Below are 17,031 nucleotides of genomic sequence, written 5' to 3'. Positions count from 1 at the left end.
AAACTAAAATAAATATTTTGTTCCTGAAAGCTCTCAAATCTCAATTTTTGCTTGGATTTCTCTTTTTAGCTCTCAGTGAGTGCTGTGTTACTTGATTATCTAAATTCATAAGACCTAAAATGGCACTCATAAAAAATGGAGAGCATGTCATAAAGTCTCAGGATCAAGACCGTGGCACTGAGTGTAGTGACGTAGAGGAGCTGTTTAATTGTCCAACAACAAATCTGTTTTTAATGTTTCCTTTCTCTTTTCTCCTAGAACATTCCAATCCCGACTCTAAAGGACTTTGCCAAAGCCATGGAGAGGAACACTCATGTGAAGAAGTTCAGTCTGGCTGCCACCAGGAGCAACGACCCTGTCGCAGTGGTGAGGGACACGATTCACTTCGGATTGAATTCACTTTTTAGTCAAATCAGTGAATTGATTCTTCCATGTTAAGTACTTTGATTGGAGGCTGTGTGTTAAGTGTGTTTTCCAAAATGAACGTCTGCTGTTTTTCCATCATTTCTGGTTGGTTCAATATGAGAAACCTCCGAAAATTGTTGTATAAGCAGTTTTAAAAATATTCCACTCTAAATAATAGATTATACTGTCATTACTTGTGACATAACTGTGGTTTCTGGTGATTTCTCAAGTCTCAAGTAGTTTGTCTGTCTTCACTAAAAGTGAAAAACAGCTTGAAGCGCAAAAGCTGAACGTGGAAAAGTTGCAGCTCTCCTGACATCATGTTAAAGCTATGTGTGTTTCTCTGTGTTCACTGCAGGCCTTCTCAGACATGCTACGAGAGAATAAGACGCTAAAAAGTTTGAATCTGGAGTCTAATTTTATCACTGGCACAGGAATTCAGGCTCTGGTAGAAGCTCTGCGGGACAATGACACGCTTACAGAGATCAAGATTGACAACCAGGTACGTGTTTTTTTTTTTTTTTTTTTCTCTCTCCAACTTTGTCCACTGCCACCGGCTGGTGACACCAGTGTGGTCTGCTCTGGTGATTATAATTGAGGTGATTTTAACTTTACCTTAGACCAGTTGCATCCAATGTGACTAAATTGTTGCAGATCAACTTGACACATTAATATAAAAATCAACTGATGCTAATATTAAGCAATTATTACCACGTGTTTGCATCCCCTTTTTCATTGGTTTTTTTGTGTTTTTAGTTTTTTTTTTTTTTTAAACATCATCTTCAGTGTGGCTCATCCAGGCAACTTTGATGTACTTTTATTATTAATACTTTTTAGATTGCATTAAATAAAAAGTTAAAAGTGATAAAAAGGCATTTACATTGTTAAAACTTATAAAACAATTTCTATTTTTAATAAATGCTGTTATTTTGAGCATTTTTTAATTAGATTAAAAAACATAAATAAGATAAATTCACCATTTCCTCACAAAAAAAAAGTTGTACAAAAAAATTGTGCAAAAAGTTTGACACAGGTGATAACTATTTCTTAAGCGCCAAATCAGCTTGTTTCTTAAGGATCATGTTCCATTAAAGACATTGAAGTAATGGCTGCTGAATTTATTTATTTATTTATTTATTTATTTTTTTTTAATTTGACATTTTTTGTAATATTTCATAATATTGCTGTTTGTGATTAAATAAATGCAACCTTGGTGAGCATATGAAACTCATTTAAAAAACATTTTAAAAATCAAACCAATTCCAAATATTTGAGTGTTAGTGTATAATTGTTCTGAATCTGCCTTTTCACAAAATGCTAAACTGTTTTTGTATGAATACACTTGTCTTTTCTGTTTGCATTAAAAACAAAAGGAAAAAAAAGAGAAAATTTAATTTCCAAGTAGGGCTACATAATAAATTCAGTTTACTACATTATTTAAGTTATTTTGCATGATAAATTCAAAATTACTGGGTTGAAATTCCAGCTAAATAAATTAAAATTTTAATCTAATTAGTTACATAATGTTCTGATAAATCAAATTAATCGCAAATTAAATGCATGTCAAAAGATAAAGTAACTGTTGTGTTAATTGAGAAAAGCACTGAATAGATATGAAAAAATACAGAAATATTTTGATTCAACATTGAATTTTTTACACAAACTTTTAGGCTACAATGTGGTCATACTACATTTAGATATATTTACACACTGTTCAGAGGTAGCATGAATGCGTTTACACTGCAGTTAGAATAAATCATGCAAAAAGACCAATGGGTTTTAAATGCTTTTGTTAGCAGGTCTTAATTCAGTCATTTGATGAATGTAGGTACAATTAATGCTGCATCTGTACATGTAATTCATCACAGATCTGAATGCTAAATACGTTGAAATGTGTTAAAACCCTGCTATTTTCTGACACTATGCAAATTGCATTCAACGTTACTCATAGTGAAATGTCAGTTTGTGTGGGCTTATGTAAGCATGTGTAATAGAGATGTTTCCTGTGTGTGTGTGTGTGTGTGTGTGTGTTCTCTGCTCTCAGCGGCAGCAGCTCGGTACGTCGACAGAGATGGAGATCGCGAAGATGCTGGAGCAGAATACGAGCATCGTGAAGTTTGGGTACCATTTCACCCAGCAGGGTCCCAGATCCCGCGCCGCTGCCGCCATCACAAAAAACAACGACCTGGGTGAGAACACCACCTAATGCACAAACGCTCCGATTGACAGAAACAGGCTAGCACAGAGTATTCGTCATTAGCTGATTTATAAAAACAATCCTTAGAACTATACCATGGTAAAGTGGCCCTGGGATGACAGTGGCCATGTACACACTGTAAAGTTTCAGGAGTAAAAACCGCATGTGAATACAGCAGTGAATCCCCTAAAATATAATTTTTTGAGTGTAAGGGACACAACTGACATCAGGTGATTGACAGTGTGGTTGTTTTGCCTTCTCATGTGTTTGGAAATTTGCTGCTTTTGACCAAAGTAATGTTACAGCGGCCAAAAACTTACGTTGGGCGTTTAATTAAACCACGTTTAGTTAAATGCCCAACGGGTCATCATGACGGGTTGCCATGTCTAACCATTATATGCATATTTAGGCTTGTGGATTGGACTTTCCTCTCAAAGCAATCCATTTTATGGAGTTAAAGTAGGCAGGTGCAGGCCATTTACAAGATTAAGCGCTTGGATTTAAGTTTATTATGGCCTTGTTTTTTTTTGCATTTTTTTTTCTAGCAAGATCTGGCAACCTTAATGAGTCAAGACATATACCACGTATACAAAACAAGGACACACCTGTGATACACATTTAAACAATTAGTTGTAATTTTGTTAAAGACTGTGGCTGTCACTCCTATAATTTGCTGAACTGTGTGTACAGAACAGGATTAAGCACTAAAAGGTGAACTGACAACTGAAATTACATACCGTGTGTATGCGCCCAGGGAGACTTGGTTAAGAACAAGTACTAGTTTAGTTGATTACTGATGCACATCTGTAATTTACATAGCAAGTCCTATTCAGTACGCCGCTTAGCACATTATTTCACAGGCAGTGCAGTGTTGTTAGTCATTTATAACAGAGCTCATTTACATAATTTTTAAAGGTACAGTAGCAAAAGCCAGTATTAGGTTCAGATGAAAGATAAACATAAAACCTTGGTGCTAGAAAACGATTCACATTATAAGTGGACTCAAAATGTAAGTAAACCGCAGAGTAAGGTCTTTTAAAATGCCTTTTATTTTATTCATGGAACTTTCTTTTCCTCTCTGTGTTTCTTCAATGAAGTCTGGATCTGTCTCCTGTTTGCCAGTCTTATGTTTCCACACACACGCGGTGTGCGTTACACGCGTGTGAGATGATGTCATGCGTCAAGCTCTATTCCGCTTTAGGTATTGTGTGTGAGAGCATGGGTTTGACCTTTAACCTTTGGCACGAATGCTAACAGCACATTGATAGATGATGCGTGGGTTTTATTGAAGACTGTTTGTTTGACTCACCTGGTTATACAGTGAGCAATATGTTATCAGATCCTCACTGTTGTGAATTCAGGCCTTATATAGAAGTGAACTAGTCAACACTGATTAACACTGCTGGAAATGCACACACAAGCACAAAAGCACTAACATGCTGCTGATCAGAGCAGTAGTCTTATGTAGGCAGTGATTTGACTTTGCATAAAGTCTGGTCCACTTTGCTGCTTATTCTGTCCAAGAGCCACACACTTAAACAGAAGCATGTGGAAACTAAAATATCCACATTTCCATGTGGAAATTTAAGTAGCATAAAATATGTGTAGAATTTCTGTCTAAAGTAAATAGCTTACTAATAGACCAATTTGGAGTAGACGTCACAGTGACGTCACTTGCAGCTGTGGTTGCAGAAAACCACTGGTAACAAGTGGAGGTAAACGGCTAAAATCCATTGATTTAAGAGAAAAAAAAAAAACAATTTTGTGACTTTTAATGTCAAAATGTCGGAATGCAAAAAATTTAAATTACATTTGAAGCTAAACGCAGACGTTTAAACATACATATGAATGAAAACTGCTATGATTACTCTACAATGCATAAATTTGATTTAAACAGATCTAGATCTACATAATATTCACATGTGCTGTTCAGGGGCCGTATTGTATTAGCCATACAGTTACAGCATGAAATATACTTATCACTAGTAACAATTTTACATATCATGTATTTATTTTATCTCACAATTCTGACTTCTTTTTTCACAAATGCAAGTTTATATTTCCTAATTTGGACTATATAACTCAATTTAAATTAAAAATTGTGAGTTTGTCGATTCTGAGGGGGAAAAAAAAGCCAGAAGTGTGGGATATAAACACCTGTTCTGAGCCGAGGGGAAAAAAGAGAGAATGACGAGCTGTTTTTCCTTATTAGAATTGTGAGATATAATCTCAGAATTGCAAGAATAAAGTCAGAATTTTGAAATATAAAATCAAATTTACCTTCTGTTTTTATTCATTTATTCCATGGCTCCATAGACTGCGCTGAAAAACTCCCATCTGATGTTCTCCCTCAACTTCAAAATTTTGAGAGAACTTTTTTGTGTTTGATTTTCTTGGCATGTTCACTTTGCAAAGACGGTACTTCTGCAGTGATGTAGGATGATTTTAAAGTAATTTTTGCAGTTGAGGGAGAAAATACGATTGGAGTTTTTCGACATACCCGAACTGTCTTGAGTCAGAATACACAGAGTTCAGGCTGAGTAAGACAAGACGAGCATTTGAGATTAAAAATTATTTAAATTGTATTATTTTTATGAAAATAACCGATCGTTCCGCTAGATAAGACCCTTCTTCCTCGGCTGGGATCGTTTACAACTGCATTTGTGATCGTTTGAAGCCGCATTTAAACTACATTTTGGAAGTTCAAACTCGGGGCACCATATCAGTCCATTATATGGAGAAAAATCCTGAAATGTTTTCCTCAAAAAACATCATTTCTTTACAACTGAAGAAAAAAAGACATGAACATCTTGGATGACAAGGGACAGAGTGTATTATCTGTAAATCTTTGTTCTGCAAGTGGACTTCTCCTTTAAATCTCATGTTACCTTTGATCATTAAGAACATGCAAATAATAAAATGTGACACAATGATCTTTTGATATCAGCTGTTGTATAATACAGGAGGCTAATGTAGTAATAATGCACTGTAACAGAAAATTGATAGTATACCTACTATAATAGGTATGGACCCATTAGTTCAGGGGGACCTGATTGTTCATACACTACCAGATTTTTTTAGATTTTTAATGTTTTTAAGTCTCTTCTGCTCACTAAGCCTGCATTTATTTGATCCAAAGTACAGCAAAAGCAGTAATACTGTGAAATATTGTTACTATTTAAAATAACTGCTTTCTGTGTGAATATCTGTTAAACTGTAATTTATTTCTGTGATCAAAGCTGAATTTTCAGCATCATTACTCCAGTCTTCAGTGTCACATGATCCTTCAGAAATCATTCAAATATGCCGATTTGCTGCTTAAGAAACATTTCTGATTATTATCAATATTTATAACAGTTGAGTACATTTTTTTTTTCAAGATTCTTTAAATGGAAAGATCCAAAGATCAGCATTTTTCTGAAATAAAAAGCATTTGTAACAATATACACTACACTATACTAATTTGATTTTATTTATTTATTTTAGAAAATAATACTTTTATTTAGCAGGGATGCTTTAAATTGATCAAAAGCGATTATAAACATATTTATAATGTTACAAAAGATTTCTATTTCAGATAAATGCTGTTCTTCTGAACTTTCTATTCATCAAAGAAAGCTGAAAAAAAATATTTAGCTGTTTTCAATAATAATAATAATAATAATAATAAATGTTTTTGAGCAGCAAATCAGAATATTGTAATGATTTCTGAAGGATCATGTGACTGGAGTAATGATGCTAAAAATTCAGCTTTGATCACAGGAATAAATTACATTCTAAAATATATTCAGATAGACAACCGTTATTTTAAATAGTAAAAAAAAAAATCTAAATTTTACTGCTTTTGTTGTATTTTGAGCAGAAGCGTTCAAAAACGTTTGTCTGGTAGTGTATGTTTTTGGCTGAATTGAGTAATTAGTGTAGCTTTGTAACAGGACGTAGGATGGACTAACACACTGATTTATTAAGCATCTTAAATGAGCAGATCTAATTAAAGGTTGTGGTATCTCACAGCATGTTCTCGCGGCGTGAACGCTATGAATGTATCCGGTTACTAACACGTCTCTGTTTTCTCTTTCAGTGCGGCGGAGGCGAGTAGAGAGGGATGCGTAGAGCGTGTTCTCCTCTCTCTCTCTCTCTCTCTCTCTCTCTCTCTCACAAGCTCATCAGACTCTTGTGCCAAACCCTCTGAGGGAGCCGCTTCACCTGAAGAAGGGACACAACTGGATACTTTGCCTCCCTAATGTTAATACTCAATGATCTTTTTATGTATTATTATTATTGTTAATTGTTGTTTGTTTTTATAGCTGCAGCTCCTTTGCAGCCCTTTTGTTTTGCTTGTGTAAAACCTTCTCTGCTCTTTGAGTTCTTTCAAACGAAACTGAACAGGTTGCAACGGTTCCACACATGCGCTCGAGCGCTATAGCGATCTCTTCGTGGATGGGCTGGATCAGAACCTGTCGCCCACATTCGCTCTGAACAAATCTAGACTCAACTAGACTGGATCTGCTGTGTTCCCCGCTTAATGTGAGCTCATCTAGATTTGTCGAGTCTGGGTTTGGAGCGCAGGTTTAAACAGAGCCAGCGAGAGTCGCTTTAATCGTATCGGACACTCCTCTGTACTCCGGGTTGTGTGTGGATGTCTTTGGGCGGCTGGGTCGTCTACAAAACTCTCAGCTTCCGTCACGTTCTCTCGTCGGTTTTGTGGCCGATTGAGACAATTCAGATTGTAAAAATCTCTTCTATTCCCCAAACGCACCAGCTCATACTGTGTGTCTGAGGAATTACAGGGCTAAATTAAGCTCGGCGCCCCATTTTCATCAAATGTCATTGGAAATGGAAAAACGTGTAATAGATCAGCACTAATGACAACCTTCGGTGTATAAATGAAGGTCGATTTGACTTTTTAGGGGTTTATTTCCACCAAACAATGCACTAAGGGATATTTTCTTCTTTTTTTCAACACAGGAAGTGAGCGTTTATGTAATGTAGTTGTCAATTATAGAATTAGATGGAAGTATCTTTCCTGTAGATAAATTTGAAATTTTAATACCATGCCAAAGACTAATACCTACATACTCTCATTTTCAGGACTCTAGTTGAGGTCAGACAAGACATAGGGGTTTAGATTTTATTTTTTGAGTTTGTTAAAGGTATGTTTCTCCCTAAAAGAAATTGCAGAATTTATTGCCCTAAATTGTTCCAAACCTGCATGCTGTTATTTTTTTGTATAGAACACAAAAGGTGAATTTTAAAAGGATTTTCACCGTTTCTGGAACGGCTGTCAAAAAAAAAAAAATGCTCACTGTAGCTTAAAATAAATTTAATAAAAAAAAAGGTTCGCCATCAACCGATCGCCAGATGGCTTAGAATAAAACGCACAAGAGAGATTTTGTATTTAAAAAATAACCAGATATGGGTTTGGAGCAATGTGAGGATGAGTAAATGGCAAAACGTTCAAGTTGTGGTGGATTATTTCTTTAGTTTATGTAGGATCTCTGCATCTACAGGAAATGAGGGAACTAGTTGAACGAGAGCGAGAGGGATGAGAATAGTTTAATCTTAAATAGCAACCAATTCTGGAAGCGTTCAGCGGTCCTGAGCCCAGAACACACATGCACGCTTGTGCTTGTGATCGCATGCATGATTGCAATGTAAAGCAAAGCTTTATCTTTTCACTAAAGCGATCTAACATGCTTTCGTAACACCAGTGTAAAATACTGAATTAACCTTTATACCGCTTGCCATTTTCTGTGAGCTTGTACGTCCTACGGTTCATTGATTGTGGTTTATAATGTAGAGCACAGATGCCTTGGCACGTTTTCGAGGAAGGTGGTGAAGCCACCAAATGGACTTTCAAAAGTATGGCATCTCGGACCGAGCGGTCTGAGATTATATAGCTGGATTACACAGGGGAACATGTTGTACACCTGCTTTAAAAGCAAAAGCTAGGACCAAGTTTGAATTTTTCCTTTTCTCACCTTGACGTTGCGTTTCGTTGTTTTGTACTGTTCTGTTTTGTAAGAGCCTTGTGTATCAATTGACTTTCTTTTCTTTGTGAACAAATGCTGAATTGCGTGTATGAAATCATGTTTTTTTTTCAGGTTATGGTTCGTGTTTCATTCCATCTTTGTTTGATTATGGGTTAAAGGTTCTTGCTTTGCTGAAAGCTTGTGCTTGTAAGAAAGAGCTGTGCAGTTCATTGGAAATATCCATCTCAAATCCTCTTCAGAAGATTCCACACATATATAGATATGCATATAAATATCATGTATCGTGAATGCCTCTTATATTGCCGCAATTTTGTATGTTGATACTACATGTCTGGATTCCAGAAGAGGAAATCTTGTTATGTACTGTTAATAACACACAACTCTGTAAAGTATCAGACGTCCTCAATAAAATGTATGTTTTTACAGATTGGTCTGTTCATTTAGAGTTTTAAATACATTTTATATGTAAAATACGTAAAAAAATTGTCCTGTTACAAAATAAATACGACCTTATATTGTGTCAGTCACGTTTACACGTTCGGCCATCATAACATAATTAGGATCAATTTAGATTTTCTGTGTTTTCACATTCATAGCAAGCATTTTGATAGGAAAGGATGACGAAAAAATGAGGAAAAAAAAATTCAGACTCTGTCTGCAATTAGATGAAACACAAGTTATACATCTCACCAGATTAATATGACAAGTTATTTATTTACGTTTTTGCAACTATTAGTAACTAGTTGAATAGTAATTTATTGAATATCTTTAATAACTAGTCACAATGACAACCTGAGAGATGCTGCTGTCTGTTCAATAACAATCTGTCAAACTGAGTAGAATTGCCACTACTATAAGGTAATTGCAAGTAGCTATAAAATATTAGTATTTATTAGTATTTAAGTAAGACACTCATAACTACTGCAATGGTGACAAAGAGTTCATTTGCAAAAATAGATAACATTTTTCAAAAATGTTTTTTTTCCATTGTGCATTTCAGTTTATCTCAAAGAAATTGCAGTTGGGTTATTTTGATTAAGTAAAAATAAATAATAAAATACAGCAAACTAACACAATAAAAAACAATTGCATAAAATTTGCATAAGATTTGCATTTAATTGCATAAAAAAAGGACCTATACATTGCAGTTAAAGTGAAATTACTGAACGTAAACATGGGAGCCTGATAAAAATGCTCATTTTAGACAAAAATTTCAGATGGCACTTACAGGCTTTTGCATCTGAACTCTTCTATATATATATATATATATATATATATATACTAAAGTACTAATTTTACGAAATGGCTAATAGATAATAGGGACTTAGTACTAGTGAAATGGAAATATTGCATCTATTCACCATTTCAGGGTTTGATAAAAAAAAATAAATCATAAACGTAAAATTAAAAATTTTAGAACAACTATCAAAGCACTCAATTAAGAAGAAGAAGAAAAAGGGCAACAATACATTACTTGTCACTTCTGAATTTAAGGTTTACTGACTGACAATGAATAGTCCATGATTGTGCATGTAATAATTTTAACAGTGAATAGTATCGATTCCAGTGTTACTAGTACCTATTTAACATTAGTAACGTCAAAAAAAAAAAAAAAAAGAAGAAAATACTAGTGAAAGTAGACGCGAGTCAGCATTGGAATATTTACTAATAAAAAATGTAAGCTTAACATAATGGAAAGTTTTGAAGAATGAATGTTAACACCTTGGTACAGCCTCAAAAGATAAATATAAATTCATAAATGTTGTAAAATAAAGAATAGTTTGTCTTCTAATGTCAATCAGCTGTTTCACAAAAGCAGACTGGAGTGTGTGGTGATATACAGTGAAATCTGCTGGTGAGGTTTTATTTTAATCAGATCCAGTTTCTGGGATTATTTTGGAGATGCCAGGTGTATGATGTCATTGAGACTACATCATTCCTGCTGTGTCTTAACCTCCAACAGAGCTTATCTCATCCTTAATCAACACCAGCCCAAAAGACCTCACCGCTGCTACAGGGGAAATGAGTCATTGAGTCCTGTGTGTGTGTGTGTGTGTGTGCATGCGCGTGCATGCATGGAAACACAACGTGTGTGTGTCCCCACAAGGATAGTAATACCAGTAAATATTGATCTTGTGGGGTTTTTTTAAGTCCCAATGAGGAAACAGGCTTATAAATCATGCAGAATGAGTTTTTTGAGCAAGTAAAAGTGTGCACAGTCTCCTGTGAGGGCTGGGTTTAGGTGTAGGGTGATAGAAAATACGGTTTGTACAGTATAAAAACCATTACGCCTATGGAATGTCCCATAAAACATGGAAACACAACGTGTGTGTGTGTGTGTGTGTGTGTCAGAAAGGAACAAAATGTTTCACTCTGAGGCTGACGTCATTGAATTTATTTCTTTTCAGCAGCTGTATTCTTCATTTTCTGTGATTAGACTTGTCCCAAATGAGCTGTGGGGCTTCCTGTGATCTCATTTTGGCTACAGTATGTGTGTTTGGAATCACGGAGAAACCACAGCAGACAGCAACAATGAGTGATCTATCAGCTGGGTTTGGAATCAAATTTCAGAACGTCTAGAACATTACTGGATCCGGAAAGTAAATCTAGCACATGGACCTGTGGAATCCAGTGAGAGGAACAGACAAATGTCTATTTATTTTTATTATGTGCAGATAACAGACAACAGATTCTGATCTGAGGTCAAGGTCACCCAGTCAAACAGAGAAGAAGTAACTCTGTGTGTAAGTGTGTGTGTGTGTGTTTTGCACTCTAGATGTTTCATATTTACACTCATTATAAAACATGTATTTATTTATTTATTTATTTGTGGTATATACACCGCCTAGCCAGTACCTTTTTTTGTGTGTGTAGCTTTTTGTTATTGGACACTGTAATATTTAGTTTGAACACATTTAGCTTTGATACCATTGTGCAACATCACAGCATTTATTTCCATTAAGAGGTGCAATAATTTTTGGCTGAGATCTTGTATTGAGAATCTTGGAATTGTCATCCTGGAAAATGGACATGGGTATGTCATCCAGCATGGTGGTTTAAGAAATGAAAAGCTACACATTGCATCACTTATCTGCATCACATAAAACATGCCAGAAACATTAATTGCTGCAATAATGATCCTAGAGACTTAAGTATTTGCTTACTTATATACAAATAGTGACTTTTTGGTGGCAAATTCAGCAGGCAAGAAAAAAAATCCCCCTTCTAAGCTAAGGTTCTGTTTTATTGCACACATAGTTGCTGGCCATGGGTGCTCCTTGTTGAAAAAGGGCTGCTACAGCAGCTCCCTGTGGTAAACTGGCATGCACAGGTGCTGCATGTGGGAAACAGGTAACCATGGTTGATGCCTGTTGAAAACCAGAAACCACATATGCCTCCTGTTGGAAACCGGCAGCCACGGAAGCTCCCTGTAGGAAAAAGCATGAGTGGCTCTCCCATTGTGATGATTGTTAGGTGTCTCCAGTGGCAAATCTCTTTGTGTTGTGTTAGATAAAAGCAATGGTAAGTATTTACATAAACAAGGTTGGTTATGTCTCAGATCCACAAACAGTGAAAATTAGACATGCCTGTTTATTGGATCCATGCATTAGTTCTTAAAGTGACAGCAGCCCAGTAAACTTGCAGTTTGTGTCCTTAAAGGGGTCATCGGATGCCCATTTTCCACAAGCTGATTTGATTCTTTAAGGTCTTAATGAAAAGTCTATAATATACTTTGGTTAAAAATTCTCAATGGTTGTGTAAAACAACACCCTTCTTACCTTGCCAAAATCAGCTCTGCAAAAATCATCCCATTCTGAGGGATTGTTCCTTTAAATGCAAATGAGCTCTGCTCGCCCCGCCCCTCTCTTCTCTCTGTGGAGTGACGAGCCAGTTTACTTTAGCCGCATTTAGTGCATTTAGCCGTGAAACTTGCTAACTAGCACATTATTAGGAAAGGTGATTGCAGAGATTCATAAAAATATCCTTATACTCACTTCCGCTGTAAGCGAAGCTGGATCACGAATGATTTGCATGAACATAGACGGATATATGTAGATCGGGAGGTGCATTCCCTTCAAAAACAAATGTAATCCACTGCATCTTCAGATGTCGGGAGTAAATGACGACCACTATGTTCATTATTACATCCAGCAACACAACACCTCAATCAATATTCTTGTCTAACTTACATTCCTGCTCCGACATCCAAACAATGGAGGTCTGACTGCCACAGCTGATTTAGGGCGGCTCTGAGGTAAGACACTCACATCAATCAACTATCGTGAGAGCTGCCTCTGTCAGTGTGAATGGCTCGATTTGAAAAAGGGGATATTATTTTTACAGATTAATTAAAAACGACTGCATGGATTTTTATCATTATAGGGTAGATTTGTACATACACTGACAACACACATTAATGTTCAAACAACATGTAAAAGTGAAGTTTGCAACTGATGATCCCTTTAATGTTAATTAAACAACAAAAGAAAAAGAAAAAAATCACTCACTGCTTTTGACTGAATAACTTTATAAGCTTTAATAAGGACTAGTCTATATTCAATTGTATACACAGAAGTGTTATTGTAAATTTGATTACTTTAATTTTTGTAGTATTTCAAACTTTCTTTTAACATTTAACATTCAATTTAATTTGTGATATTCTGTTGTGTTCGTGACTCTTTGCTGTTTATTTTAGCTAGGCTGGTAGTATTTTTGCTGTGGCATTGAAAATGGACTACACTGTAAAAAAACAATTTGTTGAGTCAACTTAAAATAATTTGTAACTTGGCTGCCTTACAATTTTAAGTTCAGTCAACTCAAAAAAAGTATATACTAAGTGACAACTTACATATTTGAGTTGAATCAACTTAAAATTTTAAGGCAGCTGCGTTACTTACCCATCTGTTAAGTTCAGCAAACGCAAATATCTAAGTTGTTACTTAGTACAACTTAACATTTCAAGTTGACTAAACTTATTTGAGTTGACTGAACTTAAACATTTAAGGCAGCAGAGTAATAAATTATTTTAAGCTGACTCAACAAATTGTATTTTTATTTTTTACAGTGTAGAGAATTTTGGTATGCACACTGATATGAAATTTAGGTAACATTTTATTTTTTAAGGTACGCTTGTTACACTTTAAATGTACTTACTATATAATAACAATTGATTTTGCATAATTATGCATAAGTAACCCTAATCTTAACCCTGACCACATAGTAAGTACATGTCGTTCATTAATATTACTCAGTACTCAAATGTATAATTACACTGTAACAAGGAAACCTTAAAATAAAGTGTAACCGACATTTCGCTGGTATGTAATATTTAAGTATTCTAATATAACCATATTTTTTAGAATACAAGGTTACATAGATACCTTTTATGTCTGGGCCTGTGAAAATGTTGTAAGGTCAAGTAAAAATCTGAACTACCAAATGTGCCAGCAGAAAAAAAAACATAAGCCTTGACTTACCATGATACTGTCACCTCAGTAACTAAAAACAATGACACTAAAAACATTTCTTGTTTGTTTGTTTTCAGTAATGCTTAAAGCAGATTTTGATGACTGTCCTGATAAACTGTGTCAGTGAATGGTACAGTGCGGCACAAAATAGCCTGATTAAAATAAACATCCGCACATTTCCAAAATGTTTAAAACTTGTGCTTCATGTTTATTTGAAACAGCATTAGTCTCAGGTTTTTAGCTTTTAGTTTTGAGTTCTCCAGTCTGCATGGTCTGATCTGCTGGTGTTTCAGTTCATGTGCACAAAGACACACACACACACAGGTTTCCATATTTTATGACGACTTCCCGTAGGTGTAATTAATTTTTTTTTTCTATGGCCTATATTTTCTATGCTTTTATCCTCACCCTCCACCTAAACCTACCCCTCACACAAAACTACTGCCATTTTTACATTCTCAAAACGCTTCATTCTCTTTTGCTTATGGAGACCAAAAAATGTCCACACAAAGTCAAAAATAGTGTACTGTATATAATGATGCACAAAAATACACTCACATTCACAAACAGCAAACAACAACTGGTGTACATTAGAAAAAAATAAACAAATAAACAAAAATAATTTTTCAGTTGAAAAAACACTAACACAGATCACACATGTTTCTGTGCACATGACGTCAGATCTGTAGGATGTGAGTAGACAGTGAGTCTTTGTATTAAATGTCCTTGTAAGGAAAAGAACAAACAGCAGGTGTGACAGAAGTTAAACATTGACTTGTTAACTGGGTTTGTGGTTAGAAGCAGCTGAAGAGGCCAGAAGGCTAGTTTCCAGACAGACGGACAGACAAACAGATAGATAGATAGATAGATAGATAGATATTATTCCTTTATAATTTCAGCTGCACCCAGAACAAACAAAAAAACACACAAACAGTTGTGCACAAACAACTTATTGCAACATGCATTTTTTTTTTTTTACAACAGGAAGTAACAGTTTTTTTTTGTGCTGACACTGTTTGTAGTAGTTGTCATAACCCACATTCTGAAGAGTGACAAACGGTCATTATCTGTTCATGTGCGCCACCTACACACAGAAAGATGAATTACATGTGATAGCCACAGCGATCAGCAGAGGTCAGTGTGAACCTGACAGTAGAGGAGACCAGGGGCAAATGTAACATTTTTTACATTTTCCTTCATAACTCACAGACTACTTCAAATACACCAGTCAACTTTTAATACAAGAAACAACTATAGGTGCACCAATTAATAATTTAATTGATATATTTTCACTAATAAGGTCAAGACTATAATTAAATTAAATGCAAAAAGTCAGAGTTTTACAGTCGCCCCCTTAGTATCTACTAACGTTACATACGATTTTTTTTTTATATGGTTCAAAAGATGTAAGAGATCATATATGCTTTCAAACGGCAAAAGTCTATTTCTATTTTTGCAAAAGACTAGGGAACTATTCTAGTGTCTGTAATAATATGCCAATATATAATTGAGCCAAAAGGCTTAAATAAGAGGTTGAAATCAGATTGATTAACCTCTAATAAAGCATTCCTGTCCATTTCTGTTACATTTTTTGATTAATTTTGTCTGTGTTCAGGTTTAGCTGTTGTAAAATTAATGCAAATACTGACATTTCAAACCAACTTTTCAAACCAAAAAAAAATCTAAACCTTTAGAGAACCTTTGAGAATGTCTAAATATGTGACCCTGGACCACAAAAATAGTCATAAGGGTCAATTTTTCGAAACTGAAATTTATACATCATCTGAAAGCTGAATAAATAAGCTTTCCATTGATAAGACAATATTTGGTTGAGATACAAATATTTGAAAATCTGGAATCTGAGAGTGCAAAAAATCTAAATATTGAGAAAATCACCTATAAAGTTGTCCAGATCAAGTTCTGTGCAATGCATATTACTCACATATTACTATCAAAAGTTAATCTTTATGATACAGTAGGAAATCCAAAAAATATATTTGTGGATCATGATCTTTACTTAATATCCTAATGATTTTTTGCATAAAAGAAAAATTGATCATTCTGACCCATACAATGTATTGTTGGCTATTGCTACAAATACACCCGTGATACATTGTCACACCCCTGTGGATGTTTATGCTGGTCTCTCCCATCTGTGCCCATATATGGTCTTTCCTGTTCTGTTCCTTGTTAAGTCCTTATTGGTTAATCACCCACACCTGTCCTTGTATCCTTAGCACCCCTATATAAGTTGGATTCAGTTCAGTGTTGTTTGTCAGAGCTTAAGGTTATGTTGGTGTGTGTTTCCCTGCTGGTCCTGTCTGGAGTTACCATTTGTGGATGTTATTAAAGACTTTTCCGTCATATTTTGTCTTCGTACGTCTCATTCACACAGTTGTGACACACATATGACTGGTTTTGTGGTCCAGGGTCATATATGTATATCTGAATCCACAACTCGGAAGTTTTTCCTTTTTTACTCCCACCAGATGGCACTAATCTGATTTAAAAAAAAAAAAAAAAAGATTTTAAAGGCATTGTCTCACTGCCATAATTGAAAAATAATCTAAAAATATTCTAATATATCCCATGAAAAAATGTGACCATAAAATTATTGCATAGATATTAATTAGTACAATTCTCTCAAAAAATAAAATAAAAAGGGTACAATATTATTGAAAAAATACTACATTGGTTTTACTGAAAGAAAAAAAAAAGTACATTTCAGATGTTCGTTTACTTTTGATCGTGAACAACAGCAGTGTGACCCCCTAATGAACAATACCAGATGGTTAAATGTAGTTTTACGTTTAAATATGTTCATTTTCCAACAGAAAAGTATGTCAACGTGTGCAGATCAAGTGCCAACACTCTAGTTTATTTCTGATTGGAGGAACTGAGTGTGTTACAATTTCCCCCTATTTACAATTGCCCATGATCTCACCTAATACAGAGTTTGTTTTTAAAT

The 17,031-nt window shown here is 35.0% G+C and overlaps 1 protein-coding gene across 1 annotated transcript in view; it reads left to right on the top strand.

The window, feature by feature from the left end:
* The window catches only part of tmod2 (tropomodulin 2), a 34,133-nt gene extending 25,113 nt beyond the window's left edge, over window positions 1–9,020 (top strand). The window contains exons 7-10 of the mRNA XM_051134934.1: window positions 259–366; window positions 764–907; window positions 2,450–2,594; window positions 6,684–9,020. Coding sequence (XP_050990891.1) covers window positions 259–366; window positions 764–907; window positions 2,450–2,594; window positions 6,684–6,715 — 429 coding nt within the window. The 3' untranslated portion in view covers window positions 6,716–9,020. The remainder of the gene's footprint in view (window positions 1–258; window positions 367–763; window positions 908–2,449; window positions 2,595–6,683) is intronic.
* The last annotated feature ends 8,011 nt before the right edge of the window (window positions 9,021–17,031 follow it).

The sequence above is a fragment of the Labeo rohita genome, chromosome 18 (assembly GCF_022985175.1).
Source record: "Labeo rohita strain BAU-BD-2019 chromosome 18, IGBB_LRoh.1.0, whole genome shotgun sequence".
NCBI lineage: Eukaryota > Metazoa > Chordata > Actinopteri > Cypriniformes > Cyprinidae > Labeo > Labeo rohita.
This window is presented reverse-complemented; position numbering and strand designations above follow the sequence as displayed.